The sequence below is a fragment of the Stenella coeruleoalba genome (genome assembly GCF_951394435.1).
Source record: "Stenella coeruleoalba genome assembly, chromosome: X".
Classification (NCBI taxonomy): Eukaryota; Metazoa; Chordata; class Mammalia; order Artiodactyla; family Delphinidae; genus Stenella; species Stenella coeruleoalba.
In genome coordinates this window covers 17,723,841-17,744,827 of record NC_137152.1, presented here as the reverse complement: position 1 = coordinate 17,744,827, position 20,987 = coordinate 17,723,841, and the positions used below count along the sequence as shown (strand labels likewise).

General features: G+C 47.2%; 2 protein-coding genes across 2 annotated transcripts in view; both read right to left on the bottom strand.

Moving 5' to 3' along the window:
- Positions 1-20,987, bottom strand: part of PDK3 (pyruvate dehydrogenase kinase 3) — a 259,141-nt gene that overhangs the window by 156,117 nt on the left and 82,037 nt on the right. The gene's annotated exons all lie outside the window — the stretch shown is intronic.
- On the bottom strand, positions 6,000-8,220 carry LOC307180172 (transcription factor SPT20 homolog; the record flags this gene model as incomplete). Its single annotated transcript, XM_079910308.1, has 3 exons — positions 8,192-8,220; positions 6,299-8,078; positions 6,000-6,228 (listed from the first exon to the last, which is right to left on the bottom strand). Exons 2-3 carry the CDS (start codon positions 8,056-8,058, stop codon positions 6,000-6,002), a joined length of 1,989 nt encoding a protein of 662 aa, XP_079766434.1. The 5' UTR covers positions 8,059-8,078; positions 8,192-8,220.

The window sequence follows — 20,987 nt, the reverse complement described above, 5'->3', positions numbered from 1 at the left end:
AATTTCAAAAGCAGTTATCTCAGGAGGAGTTTTTCTACATTGGCTTGTAAATTACCTGAAACCTTGACTATTCTTTAGCATGCGTTTCCAAAGCTTTAGAACTACTAATTAATACAGTAATTGGGACTGGAACGAACTTCTGAAGGTGAATGACCCAGATTTCTACATTTCGGATCACAGTGGTATTCTGCAGCAACTATTATCCCACAATTCTTCAAATTCTCTCAGATGAGCTCTCCCTAACACGTACATTGTAAGATCACACAAAGGGCATTTAAAGTCACCACTTCCACCCCCAAGCAAATGTTTTTATTTGTAACTCATGCAGCAGCTTTAGGCAGAGGACAGATCTAAGCAAAAGTAGAGATGTATTTTTAGATGAAAGAGCTAAACTGAAAGGACTCTTCCCTTTCCAGACCCAATTCAGGCCTACGAAGGCCACATGAAGGCCCTTGAAGGTGCTCTCCCCTCAAGACCAAGGTCACATTTCAGGGGTATTAGCGCAGGAAGCAAACAGCCTTTGCAAAACGGTGCTACAGGTGAGCTGTCCCACCCCAACCCCAGAGGCATCTCCACTAATCCGCACTTGCTACCACGAGCTCCTGAGGAAGATACTGAAATAAGCTCCTGTCCTCCCTCACCTTTACTTTAATCCCCACATAGGTTTTGCTTTTACCATATGGTAATTAGTTCCAAATCACAAGTGCAAGCACTCACTCTGATTGGAAAATTAGCAGATTTCAAACTCAGGTAATTTGTCCCTAATGAGGAACTTGTTGAACTGAATTTAACAATTAACTTGCACACTCTTTGCTGCCTGCGGCTACGGCAGCAAAGCCAGGAAGAAGGAAGGGCAAGCCGAGGGTCAGGGCCCAGCATGACTTTGGGTGCAAGATGACGGTTAGGATGAGGCAAGGTGTGAAATGGGGCTGCAGGAACATCAGGAACTTGATTTCAAATGTATACATACAGGCAGACCTCGGAGACACTGCGGGCTCACTTCCAGACCGCCACGATAAAGCGAATATCACAATAAAGCAAGTAACACGAATTGTTTGGTTTCCCAGTGTATATAAAAGTTATGTTCACACTATGCTGTATTCTATTAAGTGTGAAATGGCATTACGTCTAAGAAACGTACATACCTTAATTAAAAATACTATATTGCTAAAAGACGCTAACCACCATCTGAGCCTTCAGCAAGTTGCAGCGGTAACATCCAGGATCGCTGATCATAGATCACCATAACAAATACAATAACAATGAGAAAGTTTGAAATATCGCGAGAATTACCTGAATGTGACACAGAGACACAAAGTGAGCAAATGCCGTTGGAAAAATGGCCCCGATAGACTTGCTTGATGCAGGGTTGCCACAAACCTTCAATTAGTCAAGACGCAATAAAACGATTTACACCTGTATGGCCAATTTCAAATATACACCTAAGTAGAGAGAAGAACAATGAGCCTCCATATACCCATCACCCAGCTCATGGCCGCTCTGGTCTCATCTGTGCCAAGGAGACCCCAAAGCTAGACAGGGAGGAGGAGTGACAGGAAAAGGAAAGAGCTGATGGTGCATCTCCGCTCTCAAATTCCCTCAGATTCCAAGCTCCTCAGGGTACACGTGGGTTAGGTGAGTTTTAATTCATTGCTGGGATGGCTAGTGCCTCTGCATCGCCATTTTGAATACAATTAGCAAAAGGCTGACCCTTGTTTTCTAGTGACTGCTTGACCTCTACCTGCAAGCCCAGGCCCAGGTGATGGCAGATAGTGAGGATTCCTGGGAGCTCTGCACAGCACATGGAACCAGTGTCACCTCTCCCACTCCAAGCCTGTGCTCTGATGATCGGCTCCCGCCTTATCTCCAGAGGTACTCTGGTATCCAGATCATGCCTGACGCTCTGTCTCTAGGATCTGCTTTGCTCTTCCGTCCAGAACTGCACTGATCAACACCATACCATAGGCAGCTGCTGACTACTTGAAACATGGCTAGTGAGACTGAGGAAGAAACTTTTATTTAATTTTAACTAATTTAAATTTAAAAACTGGTACTTAGGGCTTCCCTGGTGGAGCAGTAGTTAAGAATCCGTCTGCCAACGCAGGGGACATGGGTTTGAGCCCTGGTCTGGAAAGATCCCACATGCTGTGGAGCAGCTAAGCCCGTGCACCACAACTACTGAGCCTGCACTCTAGAGCCCGCGAGCCACAACTACTGAGCCCATGAGCCACAACTACTGAGCCCGTAAGCCACAACTACTGAGCCTGTGAGCCACAACTACTGAGCCCATGAGCCACAACTACTGAAGCCTGCACGCCTAGAGCCCATGCTCTGCAACAAGAGAAGCCACCACAATGAGAAGCCCGTGCACCGCAACGAAGAGTAGCCCCCGCTCACCACAACTAGAGAAAGCCCGCGTGCAGCAACGAAGACCCAACATAGCCAAAAATAAATTAATTAAATTTTTTAAAAAACTGGTACTTAATTCAATTTTTGGAAAACTACATTTGGAAGAAGAATCTACATTTTCAACTGTAAATTTTATGTAAAAATCTAAATACAGATGCAGGCTTTCTGATGAAAATTTTGCATCCGAATTTAGACAGGCTGGAAATGTCTGGATTTTGAAGGTTTAGTAAAAATAAAAGAATATAAAATGTCTAAGAATTTTAAAATATTGATTACATGTGGAAGTGATAATCCTCTGGATATATTTGGTTAGATAAATTACTAAAGGTAAGTTCTCCTGCTTCCTTTTACTTATTAAAATGTGGCTAGTAGAAAATTTAAACATACAGAACTCACAATCTATTTCTTTCGGACAGTGCTGACCTAGAACCAGTGTCCTCTCTTCACTTGATACTATCCTCGAGGAATATAATCCTGAACCCAAAGCCCCATCCTGTGACCAGGGCCCCAACTCTCTGAAACAGGTTAGGCTGTACGGGTTCCACCTGCATTTTCCTGGATGATCATCACCTGGATCAGTTTCTCTGCTGTCTCTTGGAAAATTCTGAGGCCAGCCGCTTTCACACAACCACCTCACTATGAACGGTCAGCCTAAGTCGTGAAGACACAGCCTGCAGGAAACTAATTTCAGATGAAGTGCATGGATCTGACCTGGCGTAGGGGAGAGACTCCAGGTTCTCATGATACTAAAATCAGTGAAAAGTATATTCACATAACACAGACAGCTAATATGCTCAGAAGGGATCCTGTATCGAGTACCAACCTTGGTGAGGATTAGTAGGAGGAAATAAAGACCACCAAATGGTAATCTGAAACAAAGCTGCATTTATTTGCTTGCCTGGGAAGGGAGCACAACGTCAGCTGGTCTCTCCGTGTAGTAGTATCTGAAAGGATGAGAGTGAGAACAAAAAGGGAGAAGGTACACAAAATCTAGTGAGATTCAGAGTTCACTTGTCTGGTCGGCTCCCAAGGCTGAGTATAAACTCCTCTTTGCAATTGGTCATTGCACTGGTCTTCTTTGCAATTGGTCACTTCTTCAAAGTGCAGGCACCGTTCCTAAAGATGTCCAGGGTGGGCTACATAAAGCTCCAATGGGCTCAGTGTCACTCCGCTGGCATATCTGCCATGTTGGCTTTCCTTAACAGGATCGGTAGCGCGTTAGTGCAGCCGGGTTAATGCAGTAAGAATCACCGGTTACCTGCCTCTTCACTCATCTCTTTTGGAACTGCCAAACTTCCTTTTTTTGGTTAGGGCAAAAGGCAGGGAAACATACATGTGTACTTGGGAAAAATACTTTTATATACACAGGTTGTCCTTCAAAGTTGTAAGAACGAAATACGAGAGGCCTCCAGATACTTGTACACAACTGTTCATAGCCCCACTATACACAATGGCAAAAGGTGGGAACAACTCAAATGTACATCAGCAGATGATGGATAAACAAGATGTGGCGCACACAAAGCAGGGAATGTTCCTCAGCCCCGAAAAGGAATGACGTGCCGATACGTGTGACGATGTGGACGAGCCTCGAAAACATTACGCCAAGTGAGAGGGGCCACACAGAAGAGGTCACGTCGTCTCTGGTTCCATTTTGAGGAAAAATCGAGATGGCGGAGTCTGTAGAGACAGAACGCAAATCGGTGGTTTCCTGGGCTGGGGGAGAGGAAGCTGGGAAGTGAGTGCTGAATGGGTACAGAGATTTCTCTCGGGCGATGAAAATGTTTTGGAAGCAGACAGAGGCTGTGGTCGCGCCACATTCTAAATGCAGTAAATGCCAAGGAATTGTACACTTTTAAATGGTTGATTCTTCTGTCAATTATACCGCAGTAAGAAACGGAAAAAGAAAACAGAAAACTTCAGGGGTCTTCTGAGCCCCACTGAAACGAGAAAGAAGGTAAAAAGAGATGAGGAAGCAGGGACAGCTGACCAGTTGGTGACCACTCAGGGGAGAGGGACTCCACTTCAGAATGTACCAAAGTTGAAAACACTTGAAAGACAAACCCATTTCCAGATGTTTAGATATTTACCTTCTGCAAATAACCCTGGGTTCTCAAAAATGTAAACGGTTTTATAAAGAGAGAAGACAACATCCCCCTTTCACAGCCAGCGACTGCAGCCTAGAGGAGAACAGCTGGGCTCTGGGGGTGGGGGGGCACCTTCTAAAGGGCTGGGGACATCCACGCAAGCAAGGGCCCCTAAAGCATGCTGCGCACTGGGAGGTATCCCATGGCCTCAATAGCAAGATGACAAGCATCAAGTTTTGGTAGCGTTAGCTTGTTTTTGTTTTTTTCCCAAACCAAATGTATAAAAATTGCATTTCAGACACTGGTGCAAAAAGCTTTTAAACTAAATAAACAAATAGGAAAGTGCACTCTCTTCCGAAGGACGTTTCTAATCCTTCGTAGGCCGCGTCAGTATATCGTAGGTACACTGAAAGCACCTGTAAACAGCTACAACCTTCCTGTGGCACGCTAACATGGATGGACCTCGAGGACAGGACACTAAGTGAAATGAGCCCGTCACGAAAGACAAATCCTGTACGATCCCACTTCTACGAAGTATCTAAAGCAGTCACACTCACAGACACAGAAAATAGAGGGGTGGGGGCCAGGGCTGGGGCGAGGGAAACAGGGAGCTGGTGCTCACGGGGATAAAGCTTCACTTTTGCCAGAAGAAAACAACCCTAGAGATCTGCTGTACAGCAACGACAGAAGTCCACTTAACACTACCGAGCTGTACACGTAGAAGGGTGACGCTGCTACACTTAGGCGTTAGTAGCATCTCGTTAGAATAATACTAATTTTGACTTGACTGGTGTTGCAGTTTTATTGCTTGAGAGAAATTACAGGCTTCAGGAGTTTAAACTGACCCTACTTTGGATGTGGATACGCTTGAGAACATCGCCATAAAAACAACTGTCAACAGCCACCGCCCAAGCGATGGCTTCGGCGAAACCCTGCCAGTTTAGTAAAGCACTTCCCCGTCTCTATGTAAAAATCATGGGCTTGTGCCTCTGCAGAAAGTTTGTACGTCTAACAACGTAAAAGAGCGACACATTAAAACAAAACCCAAATGCGGGTGAAACTCGAAATGCACTCGGTCGCTGCTCTTGTGTTTTCTAAAGGAGAGAAAATCAGCCAGGCCTCAGGGCTTGGGAACGGCTGGCGGGCCTCTATCCGCGGTGCCCGCGGCCTGGCTGCTGGGCTGCGGGCCCCGAGGGCAAGGCGCGGCGGCGTGGCGGCGCACGTGCACGCTGAACTGCAACTGCGGCCGCGGGGCCGCCAAGGCCCAGCCCGTCTGCTGCGGGGGACTCAGCCCGGGGCTGCTCAGGCCAGAGCCCGGCGGGGACAACACGAGCACCTGGGGCGGCCGGAAGCCGTCCTCTGCACCGAGGTGAACAACCACGGCTTCCTCGGCACGCACGACCGTGTTGGGAACGGCGGCGCCCTGTGAACCTGAAGCCTGTGCCCCCGGACCCTGTGCCCCCGGAACCTGTGCCTCCGGACCCTGTGCCCCCGGAACCTGTACCCCTAGACCCTGTACCCCCGGAACCTGTGCCCCCGGATCCTGTGCCCCCGGACCCTGTGCCCCCGGACCCTGTGCCTCCGGACCCTGTGCCCCCGGACCCCGTGCCCCCAGTCCTTGGGACGCCGGCAGCCGAGGAGGCGGGGCGCAGGGCCACTGCAGGGGAAGCAGCTGGGCGAGGCGCGGCTGCGGGGCCGGCTGCTGGCTGCTGCACAGGAGCGAACCGCGGGGCAGCTGCACCACAGGAAAGGCTCTGAGATCCGAAGCGCTTTTCTCTGGAGGAGGAGGCGGCGGAGGCGGCGGCGGCGGCGGCGGCGGCGGCAGAGCTCCTGCGGGCAGGTGGCCCGGCTGGATCCCCCCGGGAGCTGGGGCTCTGGTGGCACAGCCTCTCCCCGAGGCCTGGCCTCCACGTCTGGGGCCCACTTCTCTGATGACCTTCAGGCCAACGGAGATCACCGTGACCCGGGAGACCGAGGTCGTCTGTGATGAGCCCGCAGTGGACAGGGCGGTGGCAGGAAGCGTGCTAACTGGGCTCTGCTCCACAGAGGATTCCTGGGAAAGAGCTGGTGGCTTAGGAGCAGGGCCAGGAGATGCACATGCCTGAGCGCTGCCTGCCTGCTGTGAAGTGAGACTCTCACCCCAGGAGCTCCTTCCTGAGTGCCAAGGAAGTCGCATGGGTGGAGGTGGATGTGTGGCTCCGCTGTCGGGCACTGAAGACTGAACCCACCCAGTCTTAGGCTGTTCTGGTTCTTTCCCTGGAGAAGGTTGCCTGAGACCGGCTGAGCCACTGGAGCTGTGTGACATCTGCACTGGACACTGGGTGCTCTCCTGGACCGACTCCTCGGGCCGACTGACCACTCTCCCAGCATCAGACTCTGCCCCGGGCGGGAAACTGTAGGGATGGTTATCTGCGAAGGAGTGGCGGGGAGACAGCTGTCTCTCCCACGTGGCTTCTGTACCGGACCCTTTTCCAGAGGCAAGTGAATTATCAGTCAGCTGCCTGACGGCCAGCCTTGTTGCCTGGGACTGGTAGCCAGCGTCACCTCCAAATGCAAGATCACCTTGTACCTCATGCACTGGCCAGACTGTTGGTTGTGAGTCATCACATCCGACAGACTTCTTCCCTTTAGCGTATTCCTCCACGTCCACTTGAGAAGGTACGGCCAAGTCACAGCGTCTCTGTTTCCACATATCTACACAACTTCCTGCTTTAAAAGTTTTGAGGCCGTAATTCCCACTTGTTTTACTTTCTCTTATTCTTTTGCAGGAAGTCAGGGCTCTTAGCTCAGGAGAAGGTGGACGAGACAGCTCCTGCTGCCGATTCAGAGAGGCCATAGAGTACCTCTTGAAGTTCCTTTTCATGGGAAGAGTGTTCATCTTTTGTTTGTTATAGAGCAGTCTGTTTGCAGTGCACGCTACTGATACAGAAGGGTCTAGACACAGTGGTTCAGCCGTAGCTAAGATCAGTTGGCTCTCAAGCAAAAGTTTGTCCTCCTGGGTCCAATTCTGGTTATCGCTGGCTATGGCCTCTACATCCCAGGCTAAAGTCTGCATCGTGGGACGTAAGAGAATATGCCTGCTTTGGTAATGGGGAGCTTCCCTGTCGCTGGACTGCCTGTAGTCCCGTATTTCTGCTATCACACACCCGTGATGAAAAACGTTAACCTGAGACTTTTCCAGGAGACCCACTAAAACAGGAGGTAATTCTTCTGCATCCAAGTATTCGAGCAATTTCCCTTCTTCATAGGGCAGTCGGATGATCTCCGAAGATGATCCATTTTCCCCCTTGAGCATCAGCGAATAGCCCTCCTTTCCTGGGTACAGGTTGACCACCAAACACGGCAACGACTCTCTCCTAAGAAGCTTCTCTAACAGGTTCACGTTGCTTGTTAATTCCTCCGTAACCTCAGGCTCTTTTTCACATTCTTCAACATAAATGTCATAAAGTTTTTCATAGAGAGACTTCTCCCCATTAGATGGGTATTTCCTTTCCGGAGGTCTCTGTCGGGCACTTGCAATGATATACTCCGCACGATCCAAAGCTCTTTCTAGAGCCTGCTCCATTGCGGTACAAAATGGGGGCCCTAATGGAAGAGAAAATGTAAGTGAGCGAATGAACCGGGTGAAAACCCTGTCTGCAGTATCGACGAGCATTCTTGCAAACGCCGCCACTCCACAGTGGCGCGAGCAGCCTCACCTCCAAAAGGACACCAAGACACCCGCCCCCGAAGAAGCAGCGCGCAAAATACCTGCGATTTAGGGAAAGACCTAAAGGCGTGCAAGCGGCCACCGCGCTGGATCTCGCTCGCCTCGCGTGGCAGCAGATGACCCGGATGTGAATGTAAGCGATTCTCCGCCCCCCACGCCCCCCACCCCCGCACATCCCCCCGAAGGCGCGCTCATCCGTGCGTCCGCCTGCGCAGATCGTAGGCTCAGGCCTCATCCTTCTATTGCCTCTTGGGCACAGGCCCGCCCCCTTCACTTCTGGTTTTGGGGTCTGCACTTCCACCAAGGGCTGGGCTTCGCCACACCTTCTTTTCTTATAACCTTGAAAAGCACAAGCAGCCAACAATAAAAATCTATCATTTTTCGGTGCGGCTTTAATACGCACCAATTTGCGTGGTACTGCAGTTGCCGGGAAGGTCATGAAAGGTGGTCATTTCTTGGCGATCACTTCACCAAGCATTATTCACTGTTTTGGGAATGTCTTGTTTGTTCCCAGTGGCAGGACTGCTCCTGCTCCTGGTGTCCATCGCCAATTTAACACACCCAAAGACTTCCCATATAGGGCTTCCCTGGTGGCGCAGTGGTTGGGGGTCTGCCTGCCGATGCAGGGGACACGGGTTGCGTGCCCCGGTCCGGGAAGATCCCACGTGCCGCGGAGCGGCTGGGCCCGTGAGCCATGGCCGCTGGGCCTGCGCGTCCGGAGCCTGTGCTCCGCAGTGGGAGAGGCCACAGCAGTGAGAGGCCCGCGTACCGCAAAACAGAACAAAACAAAACAAAACAGAGTCCCCATACATAGCTCTTGCCTACATGCAGGCTCGCTGTATTCGGTGCAAGCATCAGAATTCTTCATTGATTCTTCCAGTGATCTCCTGCCTAATGGTGTTCATAGAGATGTGCACGTAACATGCCATTCTTTTACAGAAGTACTTACCTTTTATTTCTCTAGGTATTTCAGAAAGGGCTTTATAGTCTTTTTCAAAGTGTGTGGTAGGTACCTTATATCGTCTAAGAATTCCATTCAGGATTGTTTGTTTTAAAAGGTGGTTTGCATCTGATAGGGTTGAGAACTGTTGTTCCAGGTGACGGCAGTACAGTTTAAATGGTTACTCTAACTGTAGACCATAGCTACAGTCCTAGTGGTGGTTTGGAGTGGTATGATTGAGTCCTAGGTAATTTATGGGCCATTGTTTTCCATTAATATTGTTGCCTTGCAATCTGCCAGCCTTTTTGGACAGGTTTTCTTTGTTTTCTGTTTTCAAGAATCTCTTGATGTTTAGGTGTAGACATAATGATACTACAATATTCATAGTGAAGTCACAAATGAGAAGAATCCAAGATAAACTGGTGAAATTCCTGAATTACAGACTACTATAAAATACATGTGTTTTTCTAACCAATAGCAATTATGATCATTACATATTACAGTAGATACAGTCTACTGAAATAGGATTAAAAACTCCTTGACTAAGAGTTCCTTAAACATGTCCCTCGTTCAGCAATCGACAAGAATAATTTTCTCCTGGCATATCAGTTGTCTTTGGGCAAATGTATACAGTCGTCCCTCGGTATCAGTGGGTGATTGGTTCCAGGACACCTGCCCGCCCCCCCAAGGATGCTAAAATCCTCAGATGCTCAAGTCCTTACAGTAGGCCCTCCATGTCCCCATCCCTGGTTCTCCCTCTGCAGATCTGATTATATTTGATCCGTGGTGGGTTGAAACCGCAAATGCGGAACCCGCGGATATGAAAGGCCAATGTGAATACTTGTGGATGCCTCGGGGGGGCTTGAAATCGGTTTAGTTTCTTAGCTCTTTTAAGCATCCTTCCCTGTCTCTCTCTTTTCCCCTCCACATGCCCACCTTTAGGCTAAGCGTAAGACTGGATAGTTAAACCATAGTTTGCTATCCAGTCATCCAAATAGCCAACTTTAATCAAGCCCAACTGAATGAGGTGAACAGGAGCTCTGACCCTCACTCAAAGCACTGCCTATCCTTCCAACTTGAACAGATGAACTTAGCTGCCTGCCGGCCTCTTGCAGGCTTCTCACCAACCATGATCCCCTTCACCTTCTGTCCTCAGGAATTTGCTGTGTGTTGGGTCTGGAAAAGTACCAGTCTGGGACAGTATTCCGTTTAGGTGGAGAGGCTAATTAGAAAGGGAAAGCTCTGCTTTCTTGGGGATCTGAGGTAGATTCTGTTGGAGGGGAAGTGGCACAGTGGACCTGTGTTGGAGTCAGGTTATCCTTCTAAAAAGTAAAGCCCAGGATTTCTGGGGGCTGCTCCCAGCCTGCACACCAGGCCCGGTAGCTTCTCAGCATGACAGAGGAGGAGGGCTGGGGCTAGGGTGAGGCAAGCAGGAGCCCAGGGCGTAGGGTGCAAGGAGACAGCCACCCTCGGCTTGTGCAGGTCCCAACAGGGCCGGCGCCCTGGGTGCCTGGCTTGCTCACCTTGCCCCAGCCCCGCAGACAAGGCCCCTCACCACCTGGCGCCTGTCTGCTCCCCACCTCTTTCCTCTCCTCTCTTTCCTTTGCTTTCTGTGCTCTGAGCATAGTCACCGGGCACCGACAGGCCCACCCCTTCAGGGCTCTGTGCCCCCTCTGCTTAGTCACCTGCCAAGCTCCACCCATCACCTCAAATATCCCTTCCTGACTTCCAAGGAGCTCGCCCTCTCGTCTCTGCTGTTCTGCCAAAGCACACGTACCACACGCCGTATCAGAGCCAGGCTTCGCATCGGAAGGGAATCGAGCGTGTGTTTGCACCGTTCTCCACACCCAGCCTCTGGATTCTCTGAGGGCAGACACGATGCCTTTTCCGTCTTTGTCTGGTCACCAACTTGGTCATCAATTGGCACAAAGTTGGCACAAGAACGAAGGAACGATTGACCCCATGCTCTAGTTACTTTACTTCAAGACTCGTGTGAAGAAACATTTCATCCCCTCTTTAGCGGTGAGAAAGGCGTCCCGAGCCGGGTCTTCTGAGCGTCGTGCTGTAGCGCGCCGGGGCGTCTGAGCCTCGGCACTAGTGGCGTTTGTGAGGGGGCGTGTTCCCGTGCACCGTAGGGTGTTTAGCAGCACCCTGGCCTTCCCCACTAGACGCCAACAGCACTCATCCCCCGTTGTGGTAACCCAGAACGGCTCTAGATATTGCCCAAGAGGCCTTGCGGGGGCAAAATCATCCCCCTGGAGAGGAACCCCTCCACTACCCTGCTCTGTAAGCCATGAGCTTGATCCAAATGCAGCCCCTAAGCTCACATCCCCGGGCACCCCTCTCTCAGTAGAGAGGTGCATCTGCCCACTCTGTCATGGGATGGGCGAGATGCTCAGTTGTGGTCCTGACTGTGTCTTCGGTTGGGCTCCCCAGAAGCAAACCCTGACAAGAGGATTCGCGTGCAAGGAGTTTATTTGGGAGCTCATCCCGAGTGACACTGGTCAGGGGAAGGGCAGCTCAGTCAGGGATGGGGAAGAAGGTGATCAAAGGCACGGTCACGAGCAGAAGGCCGCTGTGGACAACCGGTCCCTGCTGGGGCCCTTTGGGAGACAGTACGGAGCAAGCTCAGGTTGTTCTGCCCTAGAGGCAAGGAAGCTGGGCTGTTTCTCCATCCGCTCCTCTCTCTCATTTGACTGACGACAGTCCTGAGGGCATTATTTCCCATCACTCTGGGTTGCCACATGTGAGAGCCACCCGTGCTCCTGTGGCCTGGGTGCCCTCAGAGAGAGCGTCAGGAGTGCTTGCAGTAATACTCAGTCCTCGTGTACAGGACGGCAAGTACCTCGGGGAGACGGGCAGGGCCCCGGCAGCATGGGCTACACCTGTGGCTGAAGAGCCATGGAAGGATGCGGCCATTCGCTCTCGGCGATGGAGACAGTGTGCTCCGTAATATAGGTGGGCGTGTGGAGACGTGAAATTGTACTCCATCCAAGTGAACGGGGCGATTTCACGTGAGGTTTTTGTCAGCTACTACAGCCCACGATGCCAACAGTGGAGAGTGTGGCCCACGCCTTACTCTTCCCCGGGAGGACCCCCGAGGCAGTCTGGCCACACGTGCGCTGGGTGAGGCTCTGTCCCTGGCTGTGCGTGTGTTCCGGTGAGCTTTAGCTGGCCAGACAGTGCTTACCATGGCTCAGCACGCCCTGCACTTGAGCTCCCTAATTGCCTGCTCTTTCCACAGCACGAGGTTTTTGGAAAATGTTCTCAGTGCACACCATCTTTGGAGCCTTCTGAGCACATCAGCGAGCACGCTGGCTGATTCTAAGGAGTCCAACTGCTGCCGTCCCCTACAGCAGCTCGACAGAGATGCACATGCTGAGAAAACCCATGGCCAGAAAAGACATGCTAGAGGAGGCAGAGGACTGAATTAATGACAAGATAATTAACCTAATTTACAGTAGTCAACTGGTTTGTTACACATTCACTGAGTGGAGCATGAAATTTGTTTTAGTTATAATATACATAGAGTAACAGTTACCATTTTCAGCGTACAGATCCGGGAGTTTTGAAAAATTTTGTCAACCATGCAGCTGTCATGCAACTGTTCCGTCATGCAAAAAAACTCCCTCGTCCATATTTGGAGTCAATTCCTCCCTCACCCAGAGTTCCTAGCAACCATCAATGTTTTTGTGCCTATATATCACCTTTTCCAGAATGTCACATAAATAGAGTCATAAGTCATATAGCTTTGGGAACCGGCTTCCTTAACATACCTACATTTAAGGCTCATCCATGTTGTTTCTTTTATTATTAGTTTGTTCCTTCTTATTGCTGCATAGTATTCCATCGTGTGGTGGTACCAGCGTTTGCTTACCCATTTAACAGTTAAAAGATATTCTGGTCGTTTCCACTTTGGGGTGATTATGAACAAAGTCAGTGTAAACATTTGCAAATAAGATTTCCTGTGAACATAAGTTTTCATTTCACTTGCGTAAATATCCAGGCATGGCAATGTTGGGTCACGTGGTAAGTGTGCATTTAACTTTATAAGAAACAAACTGTTTTTTAAAGTGGTTGTACCATTTTGTGTCCCCAACAGCAATGTTTAGAGTCTCCGCCACATCCTTGCCAGCACTTGGTATTGACAAGTTCGTTTTGTTTAAAAGCATTCTAATAGGTGTCTAGTGTATTTCATTGTGGTTTTAGCTTCCATTTCCCTAATGACTAGTGATACTGAGTACCATTTCCTGAGCTTATTTCCATTTATATGTTTGTTGATGTGTTTCTTCAAATAGTTTGCCTATTCTTTATTGGGTTGTTTTCTTATCATTGAGGTTTGAGAGTCCTTATAGGATCTGGATACAAGTCGTTTAGGAGATACGGGTTTTGCAAACATTTTCTCCCAGTCTGTAGCTTGTCTTTTCATTCTCCTAACAGTGCCTTTTGAAGAGCAGAATTTCTTAATTTTTACGAAGTCCAATTGATCACTTTTTTCTTTTCTAGGTTATGCTTTTTGTATCAGATCTAAGTAATCTTTGCCTAACCCAAGGTCACAAAGCTATTCTCCTGGGACTTCCCTGGTGGTGCAGTGGATAAGACTCTGTGCTCCTAATACAGGGGGCCCAGGTTTGATCCCTGGTCAGGGAACTAGATCCCACGTGCATACTGCAACTTGAGTTCGCATGCCACAACTAAGGAGCTCGCCTGCCACACCTAAGACCCCAGGCAACCAAATAAATATTTTATTTTTGAAAAAGGGTATTCTCGTATTTTCTTCTAGATATTTTATAGCAGTAAGCTTTATATTTAGGTTTATTATCCACTTTGAGTTCATTTTTGTATAAGGTGTCAGGTATAAGTCAAGGTTCATTTTTTACATATGGATGTCCAAGTGTCCCAGTATCATTTGTTGAAGAGATTGTCCTTTCACCGTTGAACTGCCTTCCCACCTTTGCAAAAAATCAATTGACCATATATGTGAAGCCCTATTTCTGAACTGTCAATTCTGGTCCACTGATCTATTTGTCTATCTCTGTGCCAATACCACTGTGTCTCAATTACGGTAGCTTTATAATAAATTTTGACACCAGGTAGTGATAGAGCTCCAACTTTGTTCTTCTTTTGCACAGTAATTTTGGCAATCCTAGTCCTTTTGTCTTTTCATACATTTTAGAATCATCTTGCCAATTTCTACAGATTGTCAGGTCTAAACTGTAGTTCCACTAATTATCTGTGTGCCCTTGAGCAAGTTACTTGATTCTCTTGTGCCCCTGTTTCTTCATTTATAAATTGGGTTGTTGATGATGATGATGGCTACTTCGTTTAATTGTTTTGAAGTTTAAGTGACATAACCCATATACACCATATCCGTAGAAAAATGCCTGGGACATAGTGAGAACTCATTAACGGTTAGCCATTTTTTGCCTCACCACCACCCTTCCGATTGCCTTTTCTTTTATTTCTTTAAGACAGTGGGGCCCCATGGTGAGGACAATGGACTGGAATAGGGTGAGACTGATGGCAGGAAAAACAGGTTTGGAAGTGACTGCAATATCCCAGTGGCAACTGATGAGGTCAATGTTAGTGAAGATGTGAAGGAAATACTTGAATCACTTCTCAGGTAGATTGGGCAGGGCTTGATAAGTAATTGGTTATAGGAGTTGAAAACAAGGAAAGTTGAATTTGACTCAGAATCGCTAGCTTTAAGAGATTGAGTGGCTTGTGGCAACTTATATGGTATCACATATAATTCACAATCTTTTGGGGGGGGTCAAGACTGTAGCAAGTTGGGGAATGGTGGCCTTCTTTAGACTGTAAACTGCCACAAGAGCAGGGACTGCTATTTTCGCTCACTACTGCTTACCTACGGCATAGCTACAATGCCTTGCTAGGTACTCACAGTAGACAGAATAATGCGCCCCCCCAGAGATGTCCAATCCTACTCTTTGGAACCAGTGACGATGTTACCTTCCAGTGCAAAAGAGACTTTGAGGGTATGATTAAGCTATGGAGCCTGAGATGAGGATAGTATCCTTGACCCTCTGGGTGGGCCCAATATAATCACATGGGTCCTTCTAGGGGAAGGAGGGAGGGAGGAAAGTCAGAGAGAGAGAGAGAGGAGATTGAAAGACGCTTCGCTGCTGGCCTTGAAGATGGAAGAAAGAGCTATAAGCCAAGGAATGCAGATGGCCTCTAGGAGCTGGAAAAGGCCAGGAAACAAATCCTCCCTAGAGTCTCCAAAAAGGAATGCAGCTTTGTCAACACCTTAATTTTTTCTTAGTGAGATCGATTTCAGACTTCTGCATTCCAGAAATATAAGATTATACATTTGTGTTGTTTTAAGCCACTACATTTGTGGTAATTTATTATAGCAGCACTGGAAAATGAATGTATGTTTTATGTGATAGACAGTGTTGAGAAATCGTGAAGACCTGTATACTGCTGCCTGTAGTTTACTGAATCCAGGTTTGTAAACCTCATGCTTCTCTAACAAGAGTACCACCTGGTTGTCTAATATCTGATTAAAATCGAGGGGGAAAAAAGATGTACGAAAAAGATGCATGCAGCCTTTCCCAGAACATCTACTGTCATCCTTTAATTTTATAAAATGCTTTGTTTCCAAGATCCCAAATGTCAGAAACAAGTAAGAGGCTTAGCGTCTTTGGGGAACGCAGAACGAACCCAACCAGAACAATATAGTGGTAGGAACTCAGGCTCTGAAACCAGAAAAAACCAAAACCAAGAGGCATATTTTGCTAACGGGGTTGTTTCCAAGTGTGCTTCTCCCAGGCCACTGCTGATTGCATCGTGGAGGAAGAGGCCACCAGCTCCCCATTTTCCTCTCAGAGGACCGCAGGGGAATGTTCCATTTCTGCAGGCCTTTTGGCCTGGTCACTTTCTCAGCACATACACTGCCAACCCCTTTCTGACCTCAGTTCACAGTTTACACTCAACAAATCCAGCTCCCTGCCCTGGGTGTAACCAGAGACAGGGATAACCCCATGACGTAAACCTAGATTATGTAAACTGAGTTTTTAATGTAAACAGAGATCACCTGTTCTTTAGCTCTGTTTAGCTTTATAGAATTACAATGGCTAACAGTTATTGAGTGCTCGCCGTGTACGGAGTGTCTGCATGCCTTAATCTCTCAAAGCCTACTATAGTCTCAGTTTTACAGATGAGGAAATAGAGACCCAGAAGGTTTTAAAACTCGTCAAAGCTCAAATAATTAGAGCAAATCCAGGAATATATATGGTTTTTCCTAGAAGACAAACTTTATCTTTCCCCTGAAATTAAAATGTGCTGCCTAGAAGCCTTTGGGCTTCCTAACATTTATATGGAAAATGGCAGATACTCTATTTAGCAAGGACTTTAGGAATCATAGCATCTATTTTTTTTCCCTATTTCTAATTCTTCCCAAGGTGAAGCATTTATTCAGGTGAGGCTTACAGTCCATCAGAGCCTCAATTAGCAGAACTTCAAGACACTGGAAAGGGGAACATCACAAGAAAATGAGCAGATCCAAAACGTATTCATTCCCAGGAGACTTATAATGAAAACAACATTCAGGATCAGGATCTGGAAGCAAAGCAAGATCGGCATCATCATACAAAAACTCAGTTACAGGGCTTCCCTGGTGGCGCAGTGGTTGAGAGTCCGCCTACCGAGGCAGGGGACACGGGTTCGTGCCCCAGTCCGGGAAGATTCCACATGCCGTGGAGCGGCTGGGCCCGTGAGCCATGACCACTGAGCCTGCACGTCCGGAGCCTGTGCTCCGCAACGGGAGAGGCCACAGCAGTGAGAGGCCCGCATACCGCAAAAAACCCCTCCCCCCCAAAAAAAACTCAGTTACATCCACTATACCATACCTGCTGAGGTCAGAAAGTGGGCTCCTGCTACCACTTGGAAGCCTTTCCAAGGACAAGGGCTAAAACCAAAACCTTTCTCATGGGAACCTACTGTATAGCGTGTATAGTTCAATACTCTGTAATGACCTATATGGGAATAGAATCTAAAAAAGAGTGTATAGATGTACATGTATGACTGACTCACACTGCTGTAGAGCAGAGACTAATACAACATTGTAAATCAACTAGACTCCAATAAAAAATTAATTAAAAAAAAAACCTTTTTCATTATCCACAACGCTCTAATCCCTAAGCCAGTCCATAGATTGCATGTTTTTACAAGAATTACCAAATATAGCTCAGAAAATGGAAAGTATGCTTGGTGCTCAGAAAAATAAAAATATATTTGTATATATATATATATGTGTATATATTTTACAATTTTATAAATGCTAAAACTCCATATTTAAATATTATTTAAATAGCATATTTAATGCTATTTAATAGGTTTTGGTATATATATAATGTTAATTTTTGGTAACAGGTTTTGGTATATATAATGTTAACATTTATATAATACATGTATATATTAAAATTATGTGTATATTCAAGGTCACCACATTACCTTACCCAAAGAAGTCCCTATAGACAAAGTACCTCCGACTTAGTCATCCTACATTTTGAAAAGAGTAAAAACTTAATATATTTTTAAAAGAAAAAAAATTGTCATCAGATCCATTTTAATATGGCTGACTAATGTTACTAAATATATAACACTGTCTAATACTAAATTACAGTTGAAATGCATTACTAAGAAAAGATGATAACCCCAACTATAATTTTAGTTTTGTCATATATAAAAGCTAGATATGACTCCCGGCCTACATTTTTCTGGAAATTTCGTTCGTTATCTGTTCATCTGTCTCAGAGAGTCAATGCCTTGTGCCATCGCCATTTTGATAACAATCTAGTGTCTACAAGGCCAAGGTATGAAGGTATCGTCTCTTGTAAGAACCTCTCACATCCGGTGTGACACTTAAACTCTAAGTGTAACCCAAGCCTTAGCTCCTCCCTACTCTCTTCAAATGTGATGTTCTTTTCTATTACGTTTGGAGAAAAAGGGGTTTGTCATCTGACTGCTCCAGAGTCATTCAGTCGGCACCTCCTTTTCTGCTTTGCGAGCTCCTGCTCGGGGCCACCCCAGGCAGCCTTTCCCTCCCCTGTAACGATGCTGTCATGGAGCACGGAGGGTGGGCCACATGCTCTATGGTGGCCTGCCCTCCATTCCCCCACGACGGCAGGTGAGAATGTGTTTAAGACTTTACTGACCAGTTGGGGATAACTTATTGGTATTACAGGGTAGAAAGTACTTTTTAACTGGATGCTAAATATGAATTCTCTCATAGTGCAAAGGAAAAGAACAAAGGACATTAAACACTTCATTGAGGAGGGTGGGGTCCTTGTGACGGGACATCCCAGTTCTCGGCCTTGCTGCCAGGCCCGCTCTCCTCTGACCCTTCCAGAGAGAGAGAAGGAGCCCCCTTCTTCAAATGTGTTCAGTGTACAGTTTTCACTCCATTACAGGAAAACTCCACTCACTCTCCTCAGGGGTTAGCACTGTGCTGGGTTGATCATCTTCTGTGGTGGGCACTCTTTGGGCCCCATCCAGGCTCCTCTCCAGGCTTCTGTGTGCTTTTGCTTCTAATGGTCTAAAGTTGAGACTCTTTGATCTGCTTTAAAGAGCCAGGGACAGGCAGGCACAGGAATGTGAAAGCCCCGCTCCCTGGCCTGAAGTTGGGACAAACTCAGAGGCGTGACATACTCCGGAGCTCCCCAGCAGGGTCAGGCTGAGGCTGGCTCTCCACCTGAGATCACACCCTCAGGGTTCCTCCCCTTCCCAGTCCCCCGCTTCTCTCACCCCTTTAAAGGTCTCCCTGGAAGCACTTACTTTACAAAAATCACTCTCATACGAATCCTCACCTCAGGGTCTTCTTCTCGGGAACCAACCTAAAGCAGCACCTTTCTACCCATTTTTAAGTGTAGTCAAAGGCTCCACAATTCTCAGGCAGCACATTCCCAAAGTGCAGCAGGACAGCCCAGGGTCTCTGGTGTGATAAGTCAAATCCTTTTGAGTTCTCTCCCCAACAGTGTGGGATGAAACTGCGCCACTTTACCGCTCCAGTCCCCAGTGGGTAAATGCTGGGCAAAATAAACATCTGTCCCAAGGACAAAAAAATCATTCTCAGCAACAAAGTTAAATCCGATTAAAGAGGACAAACTTTCCCCAAAGCAATACAACTTGAAAAGAGGCGCTCTACCCAAAATTAGATTCTATAATTGGCCAAGCTGATTCTCTTCCCTTCTTCTACCTCCTGCCCGGTTGCCAACCATACACAGGAAGTAAGTCCATCGCGCGCTGTTGTGAAAGAACAAGCCATCTACGCTGAGAGCCATTTTTAGTAATACGACGACTCCACAGGGGCTTTGACAAAAAACGTCTCTTTTCTCTGGTCCAGTGATTCTCAAACTATGGTGCCAGGACCACCAGCAGCAGCATCTGGGAACTGGTTAGAAGCACAAATGCTCTGACCCCCGCCTGACACCTAGTGAAGCAGAAGCTCTGGGGTTGGAAGCCCTCCAGGAATTCTGAGGCATGCTCGAAGCTGAGAACCACTGCTTCGGTCAAGTCAGGCATCTTCTGTCTTTAATCTCTGTAAACATTTTTTCAAATTCTCAGGAGAGAAAGTAGGATTGGCTGTTACTAAGGAGTTTCAATCCTCGATGCAATCATCTATGGCAAGGAGAAAGGATGAGTAGAATGAGGGGAACTCAGAGAACAAAGAAGCCTCCGTGAACTACTGCATCCACCATTATTCACTGGTCTAGGAGTCATGGAAGAAGTCATCTATGATGTACTAGAATACAATGGATCAGGTCAGCCAAATATAGAGGTCTTCATGACAGTGATTTTGAAAAATGGAAACAAAGCAAGTTTCTCTGCTTCAGACTGTTTAGCAGTGCCTAATATTGAGATGAGCGCTCCTCTAGTGTGTTCTTATAACGTGACTGAATTACCCCATTAGTGTACATACTGTCAAAATTGCTTGCTTTTTTTTGTCCCTATATTGGAAGCATCTCAAAGACAGGGACTATTTCTTGTTCACCTCTGCATCTCTAATGACTGTACCACAGTTAGGTGATCAATAAACATTTCTTACATGTTGAATAAGTAAAAAGAAACGAGGCATCAAAATAATGTAGTCAATTCCTAACTAGAGGAAAGCCCTGGGATTAGGATTGAGGGTTAGGTTCTTCCATTTACATAAGTGACTCAAGGCAGCTCTAAACAAAATCCAGGTAGACCCAGAAGTACTTTGTGGTAAAGTGGTAGGGTAGGGTGACAACAGTGGAAACATTTGACAAAGGAAAGGTCCTTTTTTGTTTTTTGTTTTTGGTGCTTGCAGAGTGTAAACTCTTTCCTCCCCTACCCAGTTCTATCGAGATATAATCAACATACAGCACTGTATATGTTTAAGGTATATAGCACAGTGATTTGATTCACATATATTGTGAAATTATTGCCCGAGCTGTCCAGGTCTTTGCTCAAAACCCACCAACCACTGCCTTTAGCAGGAGTTAACATAATCTTTAAATTAAAGGGTCCAGAGATAAGAAAGGAAGCTACAAAAACAAACAAACAAAAAACACAACGAGATGGAACCAGCTGGGACCAAGACAGCAACGAATCTGACCTCCAACAGACCCTGAGTCTCATTATTTGCTGATTTTACTACATTAGCATATTTAAATGATATGCCTACTGGTGGCCATGACCAGACATTAAGGATCAAAAAAGGATACAAAGGGAGTGGCACCCACTCCCTCGGAAAAAGCCCTGCCCCTTCCCCAGTAGACTAATGCATATGCCTCCCCACCACTGGCCTCACTCCTCCTCCCTGTGTCTTCACTCTTTAAAATTAAATCCCTCTCACCAG